Genomic DNA, 16,844 nt, shown 5'->3' with positions numbered 1-16,844 from the left:
CATAAAAATACTTCCACTTCAGGTAGGTTATCCCAATTTTTAAAATTCAGCCAAAAATCTTGTGTGCAATTATTTACAAAACAACATCCCTCTGTGAGAAAAGGAAAATTCCACATAAGTAAAAAAAGCCAGAACAGGCAGGCAAAAAATGGTCTTACCTTATATGAAATGTATACTAATGTAATTATTGGTATGGAATATTTCATCACGTGCATCTAAGAAATCGCAAAAAACCAAACGAAAAAAATTGATTATTTTGATGATACACTTATTTGGATAGACTTGATTTTTAATGTAGATACCTGACATATTTATCATGTGGTGGAATTTACAGTTTTAATTTTAAGACTTTGTTCTGATTTTGTTTTCAAGTAAAACCCTTATCACAGACCCATCACAAATGATGGATTTATATCTATATACTATCTTCTACAAAGTGGAAAACACTGTATCATTCAGTATAACAGGCTGTAAAGGTCTTACCAGATTGCTGCTGATTTCTTAATATGGTGACTAAGACTTTTGTAGTAAAATTGTGGTTATTTCTCATTGCCACATCTACATTGCCATCTAGTGTATTCAAATGGAATTGTTTAATATATAAACCACTAGAAAATACATTTCACTTACTAAATTTATACATATGTACTTCAGAGATATCCAGTTTAGGAGGACTACAAACAAAATTCATTTCAGATGTCTTAGAATTCTGAGTCGTGATTTGGTTTAGTTATGGAGCAAACCCATATATCATGAAATGCTGTAAGTATAGTGCTAACCCTCTGTGATGTGTAGAGATGAATACACTTCAGGACAAGTTTCCATACTTCCGTACTGCACAGGCCAAAAGATGCAAATACACACATGTGGGATGTCCAGAGGTACTTCATTCTGGAAGAAGACAGACAAGTTTTTACTGATCATCTGGAGCTCTGCTAAGCTGTGTTAATGAGAACAGTTAAGAGAAATTCTGAACACAGTTGTCTTGGACTTTTAGGACTCTGAAATAACTGATTGAAAGACTTTTGCACTTTGTTATGTGCTTTTGAGAACATCTCTGCTCCCAAACTTCAAAACATTACTTCTGGCAGAATTTTGGGAAATGCCTCAGTCTACAAGCAGAAACGCACCAGGGAAAGAGAGAATCATGATCAGTTTGCGGTCAGCATATTTTAGATTTTTATAAAACTATACTCAATCATCTAAAAAGCCTTCAGTAGAATTAAAAACTCCCCAAAACCATACCTCATTGTGCTTAATGCCAGACATCCAAAAAGAACTGTGTGAATCAAGTTGTAAGCAGCATCAGGCTTCAATGTTATTGTGCATTTGCCCATTTTTTCCATCAACTGGACTTGATTTGAACCACTAATTAAACAGAAGATATAAGAAGTGTTATATTAAGTTTGCATTTCATAGAGTCGTCTGAATTTTAAAATGTATTTAATCGTTCTGATGCTAATGAGTAATAGTACTGCTACCAGTTCACATATGGAAGATAAAATGTTCTATTGTATCAGTTATGCAATTAAGCCCGATAGCACCAATTTGATGCAGCATCATGTATTTATTTTCATGTCTAGTTTTCTGGAAATGCAATGGATGTAAATGAGCTGGTTTAGAATAAGATAAAATTGTATACAGAAAGGTATGGTTGGTTTATTGCTTGAAGCAGTTACTCCCACAGGCTTCACAGGGCTTTTGATGAGAGTGAAGAACTTAACTGTTTTGTGAGGTTGTGCTGGTATTACAGCCATAAATTGGAAGTAAATTTACAGAAAAAAAAACTGCTGAAAGGACTAGCTTGAGGTGGCCAGTCTTGTGAATGTATGTAAAGGGCTGATCAAAAAACAAAAACTGCTCAAAAGTGTGAGTTTTTTGCTTTCACATGAGGCACAACTGAGATACCTGGGCAGTGTTAAAAATCAGGGTAATATTTCGGATTATATCTAGAATTACAGAAAATAAGAGCTGCAGAGCACTTTGGTTTTAAAACTGATTGATGCACTAAGTTTTTTTTAAGTGGCTGGTTGAATAGTACCAAAATGCCTTACAGATAGCTATGACTTCATAACCAACATAACATAGTTTCAGCATGTCTTGGATCTTCTCCCTCTCCCTTCCCCTGTCTCTCTTCCCTGTTTATCTTGTTCTCCATAAAATCTAGAATGAGTGGCATTAGTTAAGTGATATGCCTTGCAACTCCTTGAATTAATCAAGTTGTCTATCATTCATCCTAGCTTTTGCCCAGGTTGTAAATGCAAAACTGAGAGGTCTATAATGAACCTTTTTTTAAAAAAAAAAAAAAAATAGCAGTTCAGGACTAATTTTCTTCTGGTGTTCTGTAAATACTTCCAAGACCTACAGATCAGCCAGAGGAACTGGGAGCAGTCTACCACTTCTGCTTCTTCACGCAGATGATGCAAGTTCAGTACAGACCATCCTAGTTCATTTCTGGGCACTCTGAGTGTACCACCAGGGAAATCCTTCATTGTGAGTGCTTTGCTCAGGGAAAATGGGATGAACAAAATAAACTAACACTGTTTTCTATAAAGACACCCTTTCCCTGCTTCCCCTCTCACCACCAAAATCCAACCAACTCTACACATACTGCAAAACTTAAACAGCAAATAAAAGGAATCTAGGGAAGAATGTTTCCTTGTTCAGCCTCATTACATCCTTTACATTTTTAGCTTTAATACTTATTTTGCATGATCTCTCTATTACATGCCCTACTGTTTTTCCCTAGTACCTGTGGAAAGTAATACTCTATTCTGCTGTATAAAACTGCGACTTCCTTAGCCTGTTGAAAAGAAAATTGATAAAAAATGTGAATTATTTTAAGAATGTATTTTACCTGAGGTTCCGAAAGGCAACAATTACAGCTGCTACCGTCATAAATAAGAGAACAAATACGTAGATGTAAAAAAGTAATGTATCCGAGAGTCTTGAAAAAGTATTTAATGGTAGTAAACCAAAAGCTTCTTCACAAAGATACAGGTTAGCATCAAAATCTCTAAAGAAAAAAGAATAATCCTTGTCATCACATATGTCATAACTTGATGTCAAAAAGGACCAAAGTTTCCTTTTTTCCAAGAAATTAGAAAGCCAGAGTTACGCAGATTATTACAAAGGAAAATACATGCTATAAACACACAGTAAAAATCCATGCTTTATCACCAAGATTTAAAATGAGAAGAACCTGCAGGCTTCACTTAGTGAGCCATACAAGAAAGCAAAATTGAAGCTGATTCATACCTTGTTGCCCCAAATCCAAATTTTGCTTTCAGAAATTTGAATATATGCTCATCTGACTCAAGATTAAGAATTTTCTGCAAAGGATGGGAAAAAGAAAGGAAAATATATTTTAAGTATCAAAAAAATTAAGTTTTACACAATAAACATTTTTTTCATCATTTAAATGAAACTGTGTGGCAATAGAGGCTTACTGAGATAGGGTGTTTTGCAGTCAAGCAAGCATTGAGTTTGTAATTATGGTCCTGTGGTCCAAAGAGCAAGTTATTTACTTTTTATAATATCTACTAGGGTTAGCTTCTTATTTACAGATAAAGAATTTCCAGCACAAGTAGTTTTTTGCTGTGCTCTTTATTTCTATGACTTATCTTACTTTTAATTTCCGCGTGTACTAACTTTTAATCTGTTGAAACAGATCTCTTGAAGAGACTAAAACTCTAAGGCAGAAGAAGTGTTACAGTCACTAATGTCTTCAGACAGCTCTGCACACAAGAAGCAACTCAAAGTATGGCATGGTCTACAACATTTTTATAACAAGTATTCATTTTTAAGTGCATTCTTTGAAAAGTAAATTCAATGAAAAACTTTGCAAATGCTTAGAAGTATCAACATGCAGTATAACCTACAACTGTTACAAAATTACTGGTGAGCTTCAAGTTACAAATATGTGTTCTGTTATTTGGTGTTAATTTATGAAGTTTTACGAGTATGTTTAAAAACTTATAAACCAAAAAAGATTAGCAAAACAATCTTTCATTTCCAAAACACAGTCTCCGAAATGCAGTGAAATCTCACTGCAATTTTTATTTAACAATATTACTGTAGATAGTTAACAAATAGCTTTTAACGTAATAAATTTTGTAGATTTCTGTATTAAGGAATATTTGCTTACCTTGACGAATTTATTTATTAGGAGAGTCAAGCACAAGACTAATAGTACATGGAGGATAAGTTTCCCAAGCCTATTAAGCAAGGGACCCTTTTTTAGATTTTTCTAGAAAAAAAAAAAATAGTATTTCAGTACTATTTTGGTACATATGTGGAATAAAATATTAGTATTTCAGTAAATTTATATATATTTGGAACAAAAGCAACACAGACTACTTGAAATAGATTGTATGCTAGGCCTGATCAGGACCAGATTATATTAGGTTCATGTAAGCACAAATGTACACAGAGCCAAGTGTCCAGAATATTTTGTTGGAGGTAGATCCATAAATCCAAGACATGTCCTGCTGAGACAGGAGTAAAGTCTGTTTATGCAATTTTTTTTGTAGGATCCAAACTGCAGCTTGCATTATCATAAAAGTTAATAGCAATCACAGAATTATGGTGTCTGATGTGCTTGGTTGTACTGCAGTTAGTGTAATTGAATTCATTATTTGATCATGCAACGTTTCTGTGGCTTTACACTATAGTAATTCCTCTAATTAGTAATTTAAGGTTATAATGTAGATAAACTACTCATTTATGTCACTTTTTATTTAGTACTACAAAAATATTTCGGTACCTACCTGGATTGTTCTTGCTATCAAGACAGAAGCATTAAAACTTATAAGTATTGATCCAAGAATCATAGAATTAAAGAACTGTAAGACACAGACTAGCAGCAATCCAGAAATCTGAATGATATAAAGCCATGTAACCTGTAACAATAGTAAGATTTTTATGCCTAAAAAACTTTACAGTCATACCTGATTTTCTTTGAATGTTTTATAATTTATTTCAACATTAATTATTTTTACAAAAAAAATGTATCATCTTGTACTGAATCATTACACTTAAAGCCATTACTATATCCTTTCTGTATTTATGTCCTGAACTAGTTAGGTTAATATTTTATACCTAGGAAAGTCTGATTCTATAAAAAAGCAGGTTAAGTTAAACAATTGCAGAATGAGGGAAATACTTAGTTATTTGGAAGATGTTTTGTATTTTCTGTAGTCAAATAAGTGTTTCTGTAGCAGTCTCTAATAACTTTATGACTAGAGTTACAGTTCAGTGCAGTTCAGCAATCAAACAGCATATGATTTCTCTGACTTTTTTTTTCTAACAGTTTAGTATAGCTCTGTTCGGGCTATGCTAATTCAGCTGAATGCAGACACTAAAACCCAGCTGATTTTCTGATACAGTGGTGACAAAATGTCAATCTTATCTGACTTAAAGATCCTGAGTTCAGTCTGGCATTACAGCAGCAGTTAAGTCAGTATCTAAAGTCCCAACAAGCTCCAAGAGGCTTAAGTAGCACTTTTTGGAAAATCATTGTGCAATAGGAGTTGTGCAGTAAGTCTGTTTTGGTATAATTCAGGATGAAGCTGGTAATTTGCAAACTTTCAAGGGTGCTGATTAGTCACACTAATTGCTAACTCCAGCTTACATTTGCAAAAATAATGAAGAGTTTAGAAACTATTAAATAAACCACAGATATCTTGATATGCAGCCACTATACTAATTTCCAGTTAAATTACTACAATCACTAATATTCAAGTCTGTTTTGAATTTAAAATGAAACAAATAAACGTGAACAATTCTTCCTCCCACTGTAACCTTCCTTAAAGAAAAGTTAGAACCTTAGTAAGCTTAGAACCTAATGTAAGCTTCTACAAGTGCTAAAATAATCTTGGTACAATTTCACAAGGACATTAAGTTCAAAGACAATGTTTTCATCTTCCTCAGTGTATTTTATTTCCTAAGATTGACTGCAAATGATCCCTTAACTTAATTATACTTGTTTTGCTTTTTGTCTCATGCAGTTCAGCAACACAGCAGTGAGGATGTTATCTTGTGATGAATTGCAGTGTACGAAAGGTAACTGCTTCTTTTGAGCAATCTGATCTATCTTCTTCCTTCTCTTGGTGGCACAGTGCCTAAACCTAACTTTCAAACAGGGATGCACAATACTTGAGGCCAAATTCATACACTGTTATTACTTCAGTTTAGGCAAAGATTTTTTTTTTCCCCATAGACACTTCCAAAGGACATGCTGAAGCTGTGGTATTAGATCAACTGTTAGGATGGTGTTTAAAGATGTCAAATAGTGCAAAACCACAGCTGTGTCTAAACAACTAGCCAAAAATTAAACAGTAGAAGTGAATTACAAAAAGTGAAATAAAATCAGCCGGAAAAAAAAAAAATCAGAAGTGATGTTGCTTTGATGATTCATTTTTACACTTGCAGTATATATATATAACGCTGTGATTAGTTAAAAGCACAAAGCAGCACAGTGTATTATCTGCATTACTTTTGGCATCCGAGCCATTGGTTAGTAAAATACCTCCAAAACTGTTAGCTTTATGATAGGGAAAAAAAAAAATAAATAAAAAAAAGGTTATTTCCAAACATAATCTTACCTTTGCTGTGGGAAGCAAGTCAAAGCAGTCTAGTACAAATAATGCCAATGCTTGTATCAGCATCATAAACTGATTAAATTGCCAAGTCAGGCTAAAGAGAAATGTTGCTATAAATACAGCCATAAACGTCAATCTCTGGAAGGAGGGAACAAAGTTTTATTTAACTTTATAGTTTCCTTCATTAAAAAAAAACCAACAAGAAACCAAACAACCCCCCAACAAAACCAACCAAAAAACCCACCTTAATTTGCCCATTTTAAAAACCATTTATATGAGTTTTCTAGCTGCAATCAGTGCTTGGAGGATAACAAATATTTTTGAGTTACATATTCTTGTATTTATGCCTGTATTTTACCACTGTAGTAACACTTGCAAAACAGCAGTGAGATCTCAGTTTCAGCCCATAGATTAACATGCAATACATGTTTTACTATATTATAAATAGCAGCTATTTTATCAAACTGCAGAGTAATAACTTCAGAACTGTTTGTCAAAGAAACTGTATCACCTACTGGCTTTTATTCTTACATATCAGGACCACATCTTAAATTTGGAAACAAATTAAATCAAAGAAATTCTTTAATCCTTGTGCTTTACAAACTTACTTCCTGCCTGCTTTGTGTTACTCTAATGATTTCATAAAAACACAGGACTCTTGTACTCTTCAGAGCTTACCTCTGTATTTTTTCACTGCTGAGCATAGAATCATATAATCATGGAATGGTTACATCTGGAAAGAACCTTAAGCTAATCTAGTTATAACCCCTCTGCTATGGGGACACCTCACATTAGACCATGTTGCCCAATGCTCTGTCTAACCTGGCTCTGAACACTGTCAGGGATGGAGCATTCATCAGTTCTTTGGGCAACCTGGTCAGTGCCTCACCATCCTCACAATAAAGACCTTCCTTACACCTGACCTGAACTTCCCATGTTTAAATTTAAACCCATTTCCCCTTGTCCTATTGCTACAGTCCCTGATGAAGAGTCCCTCCCCAGCATCCTTATAGGCCCAATTCAGATAGTGGAAGGCTGCTATGAAGTCTCCACGCAGCTTTTCTTCTCCAGGCTGAACAGTCCCAACTTTCTCAGCCTGTCTTCAGACCAGAGGTACTCCAGCCCCCTTATCCTCATGGCCTCCTCTGGACTTGTTCCAACAGCTCCATGTCTCTCTTATGTCAAGGACACCAGAACTGCATACAGTACTCCAAGTGGGGTCTCACGAAAGCAGAATAGAGGGGCAGGATCACCTCCTTCAACCTGCTGATCGTGCTCCTGTTAATGCAGCCCAGGATATGGTTGGCCTTCTGGGCTGTGAGCGCACACTGATGCCGGCTTATGTTCAAGTTCTTTGTATTTCAATTACATTTAAATTAACAGAAGGTGTATCTGATTAATGTTTCTAATATTATAAGTGATTTTTGTGTGTATATTCTCTGCTATAAATGCTTATTAAGCATTTTGTCCTAGGTCTTCTAGACAGTTTTCTGATATTAACTATACTGTGCCATACATGTTAGAAATACTCACTTCTCGAGCAGGCTGTAGATTAGTTCTGAGTAGGTATGTGATGGCTGCTATCTGAACAGCAAAGAATGGTAGTGCCCAGTTCTCTCTTAAAGGAATGGTGAATTCTACTCTTGTAGTATCTATTCTGTACAAAACAAACAGAATTTAATAAATTTAAAACAATTAAAACACCAACTTGGTGACAGAGAGGCTGTAATGACAGGCATCTTTGAGGTATTTTAACTTCTTATGAATATAAATAGTGTTTCTAAACTCTAGCTCCTTCAACATGCCTGACTCTGAAACAATTCATTATGAAATTTCTGCAAGTCATCCATTGTTTCTGTATCTAAAATGTTGCACTTCAGCTTCACTTACTGTTAAAAAACTTACACTATGGTAAATCTTACTTACAAAGCATAGCTTGGGTAGTTTAAAAATGAGCAAACAAAAGCCAAAACAAAACCGCTCTCAAAATGTTGAGTTTTCATGTCACAGGTAATTCTACTTCATTTTTTAGTTTGTAAAAAGCATATATAAGAATAAACAGGTATCAATTTCTTCACAATGACCTCAGTGCCTTAATTCTGAATACCAGTAAACTGATTAGGAACTTCCAGGCATTTTTTGAATATTCTAGAATAAAAAGTATGGAATGGAAGTGAGGAAACGTTCCCCAAAGGGCATTCATTTACAAAACCCAAATTGAAAGTTAAAACAAAAAGATAATTCTCTTTTTTCTTGTGTAGAGAAAATGTTTGCTGAAAACTAAAGTAAGCAACACATCTGAGACATGCTAATAGGGATGAAAAAGATGTCTAAAATGTAGTAACTCGGTAGCTTCATCTGGACAGAAAGTATTTATCCAAATCAATTCCATTCTATCTGTATGAAGGATAACAAGCTTCCATTATTAGAAAGATGGACAAAACAGATCTGCTCCAAATACTCTGTAAATGGAAAAGATGAGTTCATGAAATAAACGTGAACTACTGCACACTGCATGTACTTTTTAATTACTTTCATCTTTGGAGAAGGAAACATTTTACCTCTATATACTTTTTTATTCTGTAATGGACATGCTTGCAGATAAACACCTTTAGAGCTGCTGATTAACATATTAAACAAGTTTTGATAGAACTGACATGGTACTTTCGTTTTCCTCATTAATTTATAGATAACAGCCTATGTCACCAGTCTTAGCTTCATGCCAGCAGCTCACTACTAGCATAAAGCCAGTTCTTCAGTTTTTCTCCCCAAATTGAGAATTCTCAAAGCGACAAAGCACCAGAACAGCTGAATTGTTGCCTTTTTTCTCTGAATCTTAGAGCAAGAGGGAAACAGAGAAGCTGAAATTCTGACAATATTAGGTTGTCGAAGGAATCCCTGGAGATTGGGTGTGGGGCAGTAAGGAGAGATCTGAAGGGCATATGTACAGGTGTCTTTAACACCTACGAGATCCTAGGCTGGAGATGACAGAACATCATCTTACATCATCTGGACATCCAGACACATCTGAAAGATGTAATCCAGTTTCAGAGACCAATTTAAGACAAATTTTTCTACTCAAGCTTCTTGAAACTTTAAAATCCTAGTCTCAATGTCTGATAGTTTTTTGATTATTTTGTAGTATTTAAACATTTATTTTTTTTTTTCATTTCTGGCTAATCTGGAAGAGGCCTTACAGTTTCATTTTTTTCGTCCAGTTAATCAGGCACTTGAAGGTTTAATGTCTTACTGCCTTACCTTTGAAACGAGGTGCAATTTTAGAAAGATAGAAGGTTTAATCTCACTTACCTGTTTGTAATATACCAGCAAGCTGCCAACAACCCTGAAAGCCACGTTCCACTAAGAAGCCAGCTTGTTACATACAGAGCAATGACATAAACTGCCTGAAGTCCAAACAAAGTGTAGATATAAAAATAAACAGGTTCTAGGTATTGCTGTAAAACACAAGAATACTGATGTTGACATAAAACACTGATGGGGGCTTATAGTTAATATGAATTAGGTTTTGCTTTTACAAATTAAAAAGGTATCAGGAATATTTCTAATTAGAAAATAACTATAAAAAGGGGAGCTATGATTCACTGCACAATCTTCATAATGCACTTACAATCTAAAACCATAAATAAACGCCTACCTGAATTGGAAGAATCCTATACAGAATGCTGAGAAACACCTCCTGGTAAACATTCATTCTTTCAAGTATGTTAATTGTCCTCACAGATTCAGTTTTATTGTCATATACTAAACCATGTAAACCTTAACGATAAAGAGAAATTGAAATAGGAGATTATAATTTTCCTCCTCCATCTTCATCTGAACAGTGAATAACTTTTTCAAAGGTATTCTAGGATCTGTCATCAAAAATGGTAAACTTTGAATCAAGGATTCAGATCACATTACCTCTGAATCAACATGACCTTGTGAGGTCTTCACTTTCCCTGTTTCGAATCTGACTCTGAGTGTTAATACAAGTACTATACATTTAATAACATGTAACATTTGTTTTTACACTTGCACTCCTAGCATAGAATCTGTGGTACATACTGGATATTGAGAACCATTCTTGTCATTACATTGAATACAGGTGATGTTAATACTGACAAATGTGTAGTATAAGCAAAAATTGCTAGGGAGCAATAGTTAAGCATCTAGGAAACCTGAGAATGTCACAGAAAATCCCATCATTGTACAGAATTTCCTTGGAAGCTGCTTATTGTGTCACTTACTGTCTAGGCATACAGCAAAAAAATGGCCCCTTCCCACAAATAGCTCCTAATTCAAATTAAACAAGAGAAGAATAAAAATGAAAGTAATATACTGAATAAACCAGCAAGGCTGAAACTTAACAGATATGGAAGTTGTTCCTCAAACTGATTGCCTTCATCAGAATGTGAAGGAGTGACACAGAAACCCCTGTATCATTGTGAAATTTATTATGTCCATAACTTAGTGGCTGCCTGGCACAGAAACAGAATAAATCTGTCTCCAGTACAACTGTTACCCTACCTGTCACAGTTATAGTATTCCTTGTTCTCAACTAAATTTTATGAAAAAATTTAAAACTAGTCAGCTGGCAACATGAAGTAAAACTTACTTTACAGTTTACAATACCTTGCTGGATGGAAGCAGCCTGAATCATCTGTTTGTAGTAGGAGTAATAAAGTCCACATTCTGTTCTGAATGAAATCTCTCTTTCCACTTCCTGAAAGTAAAAGTTCATATAATTTCACTTTCTGTTTGCTTTTCACTACCATATGAAGCTGCTTTCAACTCAAATTCTTGCTGCATCAGGGAAACTGAGCAGTTTCTTGTTGGTGCACTCTATGCACTAACTTATGGCTTGTTAGTGCACTCTATGTGAATCAGTTCAAATAAAGGGTGTGAGGCAAAGGGCTGAGGTGTCAATGCCTCTGGTACCTGGGAAAATGAAGATCCCTTTTGTGATTCTGCTCAGAATGCTATTCAGAAATATTTTGGATATTTTACTATTCTTCTATAATATTCAATGTTTAGATAGACCACTGGCCAACAGCTGGACTTTTGAGCTGCAGATGTTTGTTCCATGCGTTTAACCTTTTCTTCCAGATATAGATGTCCCATAGTGTTCCATGGCTGTGCCACCTTAAGGCTTGACTAATTCAGTGTGCTTTACATGGAACTGCACCATAATGCTACGCTGGTATTTCAGCTAGCACGGTATGCTGTTTCCCACTTGGTTAAGTGCTGTTTCTGGCAGTTAGCCAGCTATTCATCACTCTCATACTTAAATTACAGATTAAAAGAAAAACAATTCTTTACTTGTTTTGAGGTGCAGGTAAAGTTGTTATTTTTAAATTTTAAAATATTCAAATTATTAAACTAGGTACACTTCAAGCTGTGTCTCTTTCTTGGCTAATATTGCAGCAGATGGAGCCCAGTGAGATATGAAAGCTGTCCCAGAGAAAAGTGGTCTCAGAGCAGGATATCTGCTTTGGAATTCACTTCCTTTCGTGAAGGACTCATTAGTTGTGAAGACCTAATGAAATATAACAAATTCAGAGTCTTGAGCAACCACACCCAAACAAAATACAACTGCATGAACAGCCAACATGAAGAGAATTAATAGGCATCATATACAATATTGTTTTATTGTTAGTGATCTTTTTAGTAGTTGATACAGAAACATCTCAGCAAATACCTCTCATAAGCATTGAGTTAGAAAAGGTTTACGTTGAGACTTGAAAATCAAATGAGATTCCTGTACGTGGTGTATGTCCTGGTTTTGGCTGGGATAAGAGTTAATTTTCTTCCCAGTGCTGCTGCAGTTCTGTGTTTTGGCTTTAATCTGAGAATGATGATGATATTTTAGGTGTTGCTAAGTACTGCCTAAGTTAAATCAAGGACTTTTAAGTCTCTCATGCTCTGCCAGTGAAGAGGGGCAAACGAAGCCAGAAGGGAGCACAGCCAGGACAGCTGATCTGAACTAGCCAAAGGGATATTCTGTACCACAGAATGTCATGTTCAGTATACAATTGGGCCTGGCGAATTGGAAAGGGACAAGGCTGCTCGTGGACAGGTTGGGTGCTTGTCAGCAGGTGGTAAGCAACTGTATTGTGCACCGCTTGTCTGTCTTGGGTTTCACTCCTCTCTCTCCCTTTCCTTTACATCATTATTATCATAATCATAACTATTATTTTTTACTTTATTTAAACTATGAAACTGTTATCTCAACTCACAGGTTTTACTTCTTCCCAGTTCTCCTCCTATCCCATCTGGGGTAGAAGGGGTGTGAGCAAGCAGCTGCATGCTGCTTAGTTGCCGGCCAGGTTTAAACCACGCATGTACACAAGTCATTACACTTCAGTGAGATGGCTAAAAATAATCTTACTAATTCAGCTTTCTTTGCTAAAGTACATTACTGAAATAACAGAATGTTACTGTTTTCTGTGATTTTTTATGAATGCCATTCTGGTTAATGCAACCTTGCATTATATAATAATGCAACCTCCACTTTCATCTTTCCTATACAGCCCTGTCTCTTTTGCTGAACAGGATCAATACTATTTCAAAGCTAACATAAAGGTAGATAAAAGACCATGGTCCTTTCCCCTCTACTGCTCACTACAGAATCTTATCTCAAATCATGTGCTTTATTGAAGTAAACTATTGACAAACTAAATCAATATTAGTTCTGGTCTGAGAAAAATCAACAGATAAAAATGCATCTGATTCAATGCAAGTTCACAAACTCTCCAGCTGCTCTGTGACATACAAATCATTGTAATACCAGCAGAAGAAACTGACATTGGCACTAAATACTAAAAGCCACACACTTAGCAAAGTGAGAATGCTGGAGTTCGAATGAGATCTAGTTTCAAATTCATCACTACTGAAAAGTTTTCTAATAACAAAAAGTAGCTGATTTCAAGTGCTCATAAAAAAAAAAAAAAAAAAAAAAGGAATGTTAACATTTGGAATTTATTAAGGGGGAGAAAGTAGTCACAGAGGGGGATCTAATTAGCAAAAACGCGTTCAAACATGATTAATTTGTAATCCTGGCACCAGCTGTATTCAACCAAATGCTATAGTTTATGAGACAAACACTGGTGAGTTTTACATCTGTTTCATGCTAAGATAACATCTGTTTCATTCACTTACAAAACTTTTCCAGTTCCACTGCAATTTATACTTTTCCTAGTATTTCATGTCAATAAAAACATACGGACTTACGGGTAATCATTGTAAGAGCACATGCTTATCTTTCCGTAAGTTTAATTAGTGAGTCTTTATCAAAGAAGTTATCACTGTTCCAAGTTAAAAAAAACCCCAAAACTATCCTCCAGGATACATACAGAGTTGCAAACAATTTCAATTTATGAAACTGTATCCTAATATTAAGCATTAAAATCAAAATACAATGGACTTCCTCTCAAAAGCAAAATTCTAAAAAAACCTTAGGTTTCCTCAAACTCTTTAACCAAGCAATTCAGAATACTGAGCAAGTAGCCAAGGTCTGAGCTCAAGTTTTCTATAAAGAGCATAAGTAAAGCTCCAAGTACTTTTCTTTTCTGACAAAGCTGAAACACAGTTTGTGTAACTGAAAATATTTTTAGTTGTACAGTTTAAGGTCAGAAAGATTTGGAAGTAGTCTCAACCACACAAGTGGAAATGTATATTATACATATATGTACAGCTGCTACCAGTGTTCCCAGTTGAGAATCATGCCTTCAGCAAACAGATTTAATGCTTGTACATTGTCTCTTGACTGGTTAACCTCATGCCCATCTGTTAGAATGGCATGGTTCCTACTCAAATCAGACTTTTGATCCAGGGTAAAAGTACCCATAACAACACGATGGATACTTCTTTGAAAAATTACTGGACTACCCTGTTTCTCTTTGTGGCTTATGCATTCATTTTCTAGAGTACTAATTAGCAGGCTACCCACTTCCCCACTTTTTTTCATCTTTCTTTTATATTCAAAATATAAAACTGAACTGGCTTTCTATGAACTGCAACTGAAATTACAGAAAGGCAACCACTACTTTTGGACATGAGAGTTCTGACTGAAATTACTTAGAAGTTAAGAATCACGACTTCGCATAATGAACTCTCTTTACTTTCAATTTTTAGGGTTGAATTCAACTGGCAAACTGCACAATTTCGTAACTATGCGATCATGATGTTCATGTATCAGTGGGGTCTTCAGAGCAAAAACTCCACCTTTTGTACATAAATGGTATCTATTATGTTCATACACTGCCACAAGTCCATGCCTGTTTGTACTTCAAGTTATACAATACCTGTGATATTAATCAATATTGGGTTTTAGTAGGAAAAGGTAAACCTAAGGTGTACCTTCAACATATATACCATCTATCTACATATTCAAATAAAGATGAGAGTGGGTACAAAAGAGTATTATATGTATAATACACAACAGCAGTTGTTACAGTAAATGCCAACTATTTTTATTACAGGAATATAAATGTTTCTGGGTCAGAAAAGGTACACAGTAGGAAAGACACACTGCAATGCAAGTATTCCAATTAAATACATGTACTCTTTGAATTACATCATACATAGACCTAATAGAGTGATTTTTAGGCATCTAAAAGGAAAATGACTCACCTGCTTCTTTTCTCTGGTTAAATTTGGATATGTGTACAGCTGTATTATTTTCCCATGCAATGAATCTAGAAAAAAACTAGTCAGTCCTGGATCTTGGGAATGGCTGGGTATACACTGGTGAATGTCTGAAATATGCTTTGAGGTTTGCACATTTAGGATAACATTATATAACATTAGTATTGAATAGTAAGAAACTGTGCAGTATCACAGTATTAATACAATTACAGAGCTCTGTACTAGGATTTTGCATTTTGTTTGAGTTTTGTTTGACATTGGATTGATCTGCAAAAAAGAAAGCTGATTATAGAGCAACATATTGTAGATTCTTGAAATTCTGCTCTAGATAATGATTAATGGTTCAAAGAACCGTAGCTACAACTCACGCAGGAGCTACGTAGCAATACTTTTAGAGAAAAATTAGGGAAAGATATTTGTAGAAATGATCAAGTATTTAAAAAGTGGTGGGAAGCACAGCTTTTTCTTTTTTTTTTTTAAGGAAATATTCTATGGTTTTGAGCAAGTTCCAAGAAAAATACATAAATAAATGAAATTTCAACTAACACTCATTAATGTCCATGAAAGCACTGATGAAAATATGAAAATGACTGTTACCTTAATATTGGAAAACCACAGGTCATTTTCATGCAGTGTAGCAACGTAAACAGAAGTAAGAAGTCCAAGAGAGATGGCAACAATTCCACCAACAGTTATGGAGAGTATGTTCCACAGCTTTCCACCTGTATAATCTTAGAAGAAAAAAAATTCATACTCTAATTGTGAAACATATAATTCAATTTAAAGGAATTCTGGAAACTCATTTATAGATTACCTGCACTAGCACAGTTTGCATTCTATAGGTAACAGGACACTTGCTTTTCAGAGGTCTTTACGGAGATGCGTTTTTTAATAGCAAACTCAGAGTATTTTATTTGCATGCAAAGTGAAATGAAGTGTGCCTTAACTGGCAAAATGTAGCTGTAGTTTAAGAGCACCATGATCCTATAAAAATCTAGATCAATACCACAACTAATTTTTACATCTATGCTGAAAGTATCCTCCAGGGCAACTTTTAATTAAAGCAATACAGGATGACTGTTAGATCACAAAGTAAGAAATTAAAATCTTCTTTAGACATCTTTAGGTGGCTGCCTGGTTTTGAGGGATTGCTTGGTTTTTGTAAAAACCCAAATCAAACTAAACAACCCGACACTGAAGGTTCAGAAGTCTCACTAAGAGACTGAAGAGCAGCCAAAGCAGCCTTTGATAATGGTGTCATGCTTTGAATTGCAGATGACCTCCTGCTGACATCAGAATAAGATTATAGATAGAATGATGGGAAAGAAAGGTTGTGTTTCTAAGTAGCTCAATCAATTTATTGTACACTTATTTTCCTAGGTTTTTTGGGTGTTTTTTTTTTTTTTTTTGGTAATATAATTTAAAATTATAATATAAATATAATTTAAAATTATAATATAATTTTTTTTTGGTTGATATAAGACTTAATATGAATGCTGGTGATCTGGAATTCTATCTGTGAAATGGCTATTTCATATTGTGTGTGACATCTACATAATGGGTATCAAATACGCAGTAAAAGGGAACTGAGGGGTG

The 16,844-nt window shown here is 34.9% G+C and overlaps 1 protein-coding gene across 9 annotated transcripts in view; it reads right to left on the bottom strand.

Moving 5' to 3' along the window:
• The window catches only part of DPY19L3 (dpy-19 like C-mannosyltransferase 3), a 33,637-nt gene that overhangs the window by 13,607 nt on the left and 3,186 nt on the right, over positions 1-16,844 (bottom strand). For 6 of the 9 annotated variants that reach the window (XR_013958826.1, XM_080638628.1, XM_080638630.1 and 3 more), the window contains exons 3-15: positions 15,846-15,979; positions 11,235-11,325; positions 10,258-10,379; positions 9,912-10,057; positions 8,136-8,259; positions 6,606-6,740; positions 4,770-4,901; positions 4,148-4,249; positions 3,259-3,332; positions 2,858-3,016; positions 1,246-1,368; positions 780-891; positions 159-215 (exon numbers count right to left, since the gene is read on the bottom strand). Coding sequence is in view for 8 of the 9 variants with exons in the window: in XM_080638628.1 (XP_080494754.1) it covers positions 159-215; positions 780-891; positions 1,246-1,368; positions 2,858-3,016; positions 3,259-3,332; positions 4,148-4,249; positions 4,770-4,901; positions 6,606-6,740; positions 8,136-8,259; positions 9,912-10,057; positions 10,258-10,379; positions 11,235-11,325; positions 15,846-15,979 (1,511 nt within the window). In the remaining variant the exon portion in view is untranslated. Of the gene's footprint in view, positions 1-158; positions 216-779; positions 892-1,245; positions 1,369-2,857; positions 3,017-3,258; positions 3,333-4,147; positions 4,250-4,769; positions 4,902-6,605; positions 6,741-8,135; positions 8,260-9,911; positions 10,058-10,257; positions 10,380-11,217; positions 11,326-15,233; positions 15,299-15,845; positions 16,004-16,844 lie in introns of all 9 variants that reach the window. The other 3 variants (XM_080638633.1, XM_080638631.1, XM_080638632.1) reach the window with 3 other exon arrangements.

The sequence above is a fragment of the Psittacula echo genome, assembly GCF_963264785.1.
Source record: "Psittacula echo genome assembly, chromosome: Z".
In the NCBI taxonomy this organism is placed as follows: Eukaryota; Metazoa; Chordata; class Aves; order Psittaciformes; family Psittacidae; genus Psittacula; species Psittacula echo.
This window is presented reverse-complemented; position numbering and strand designations above follow the sequence as displayed.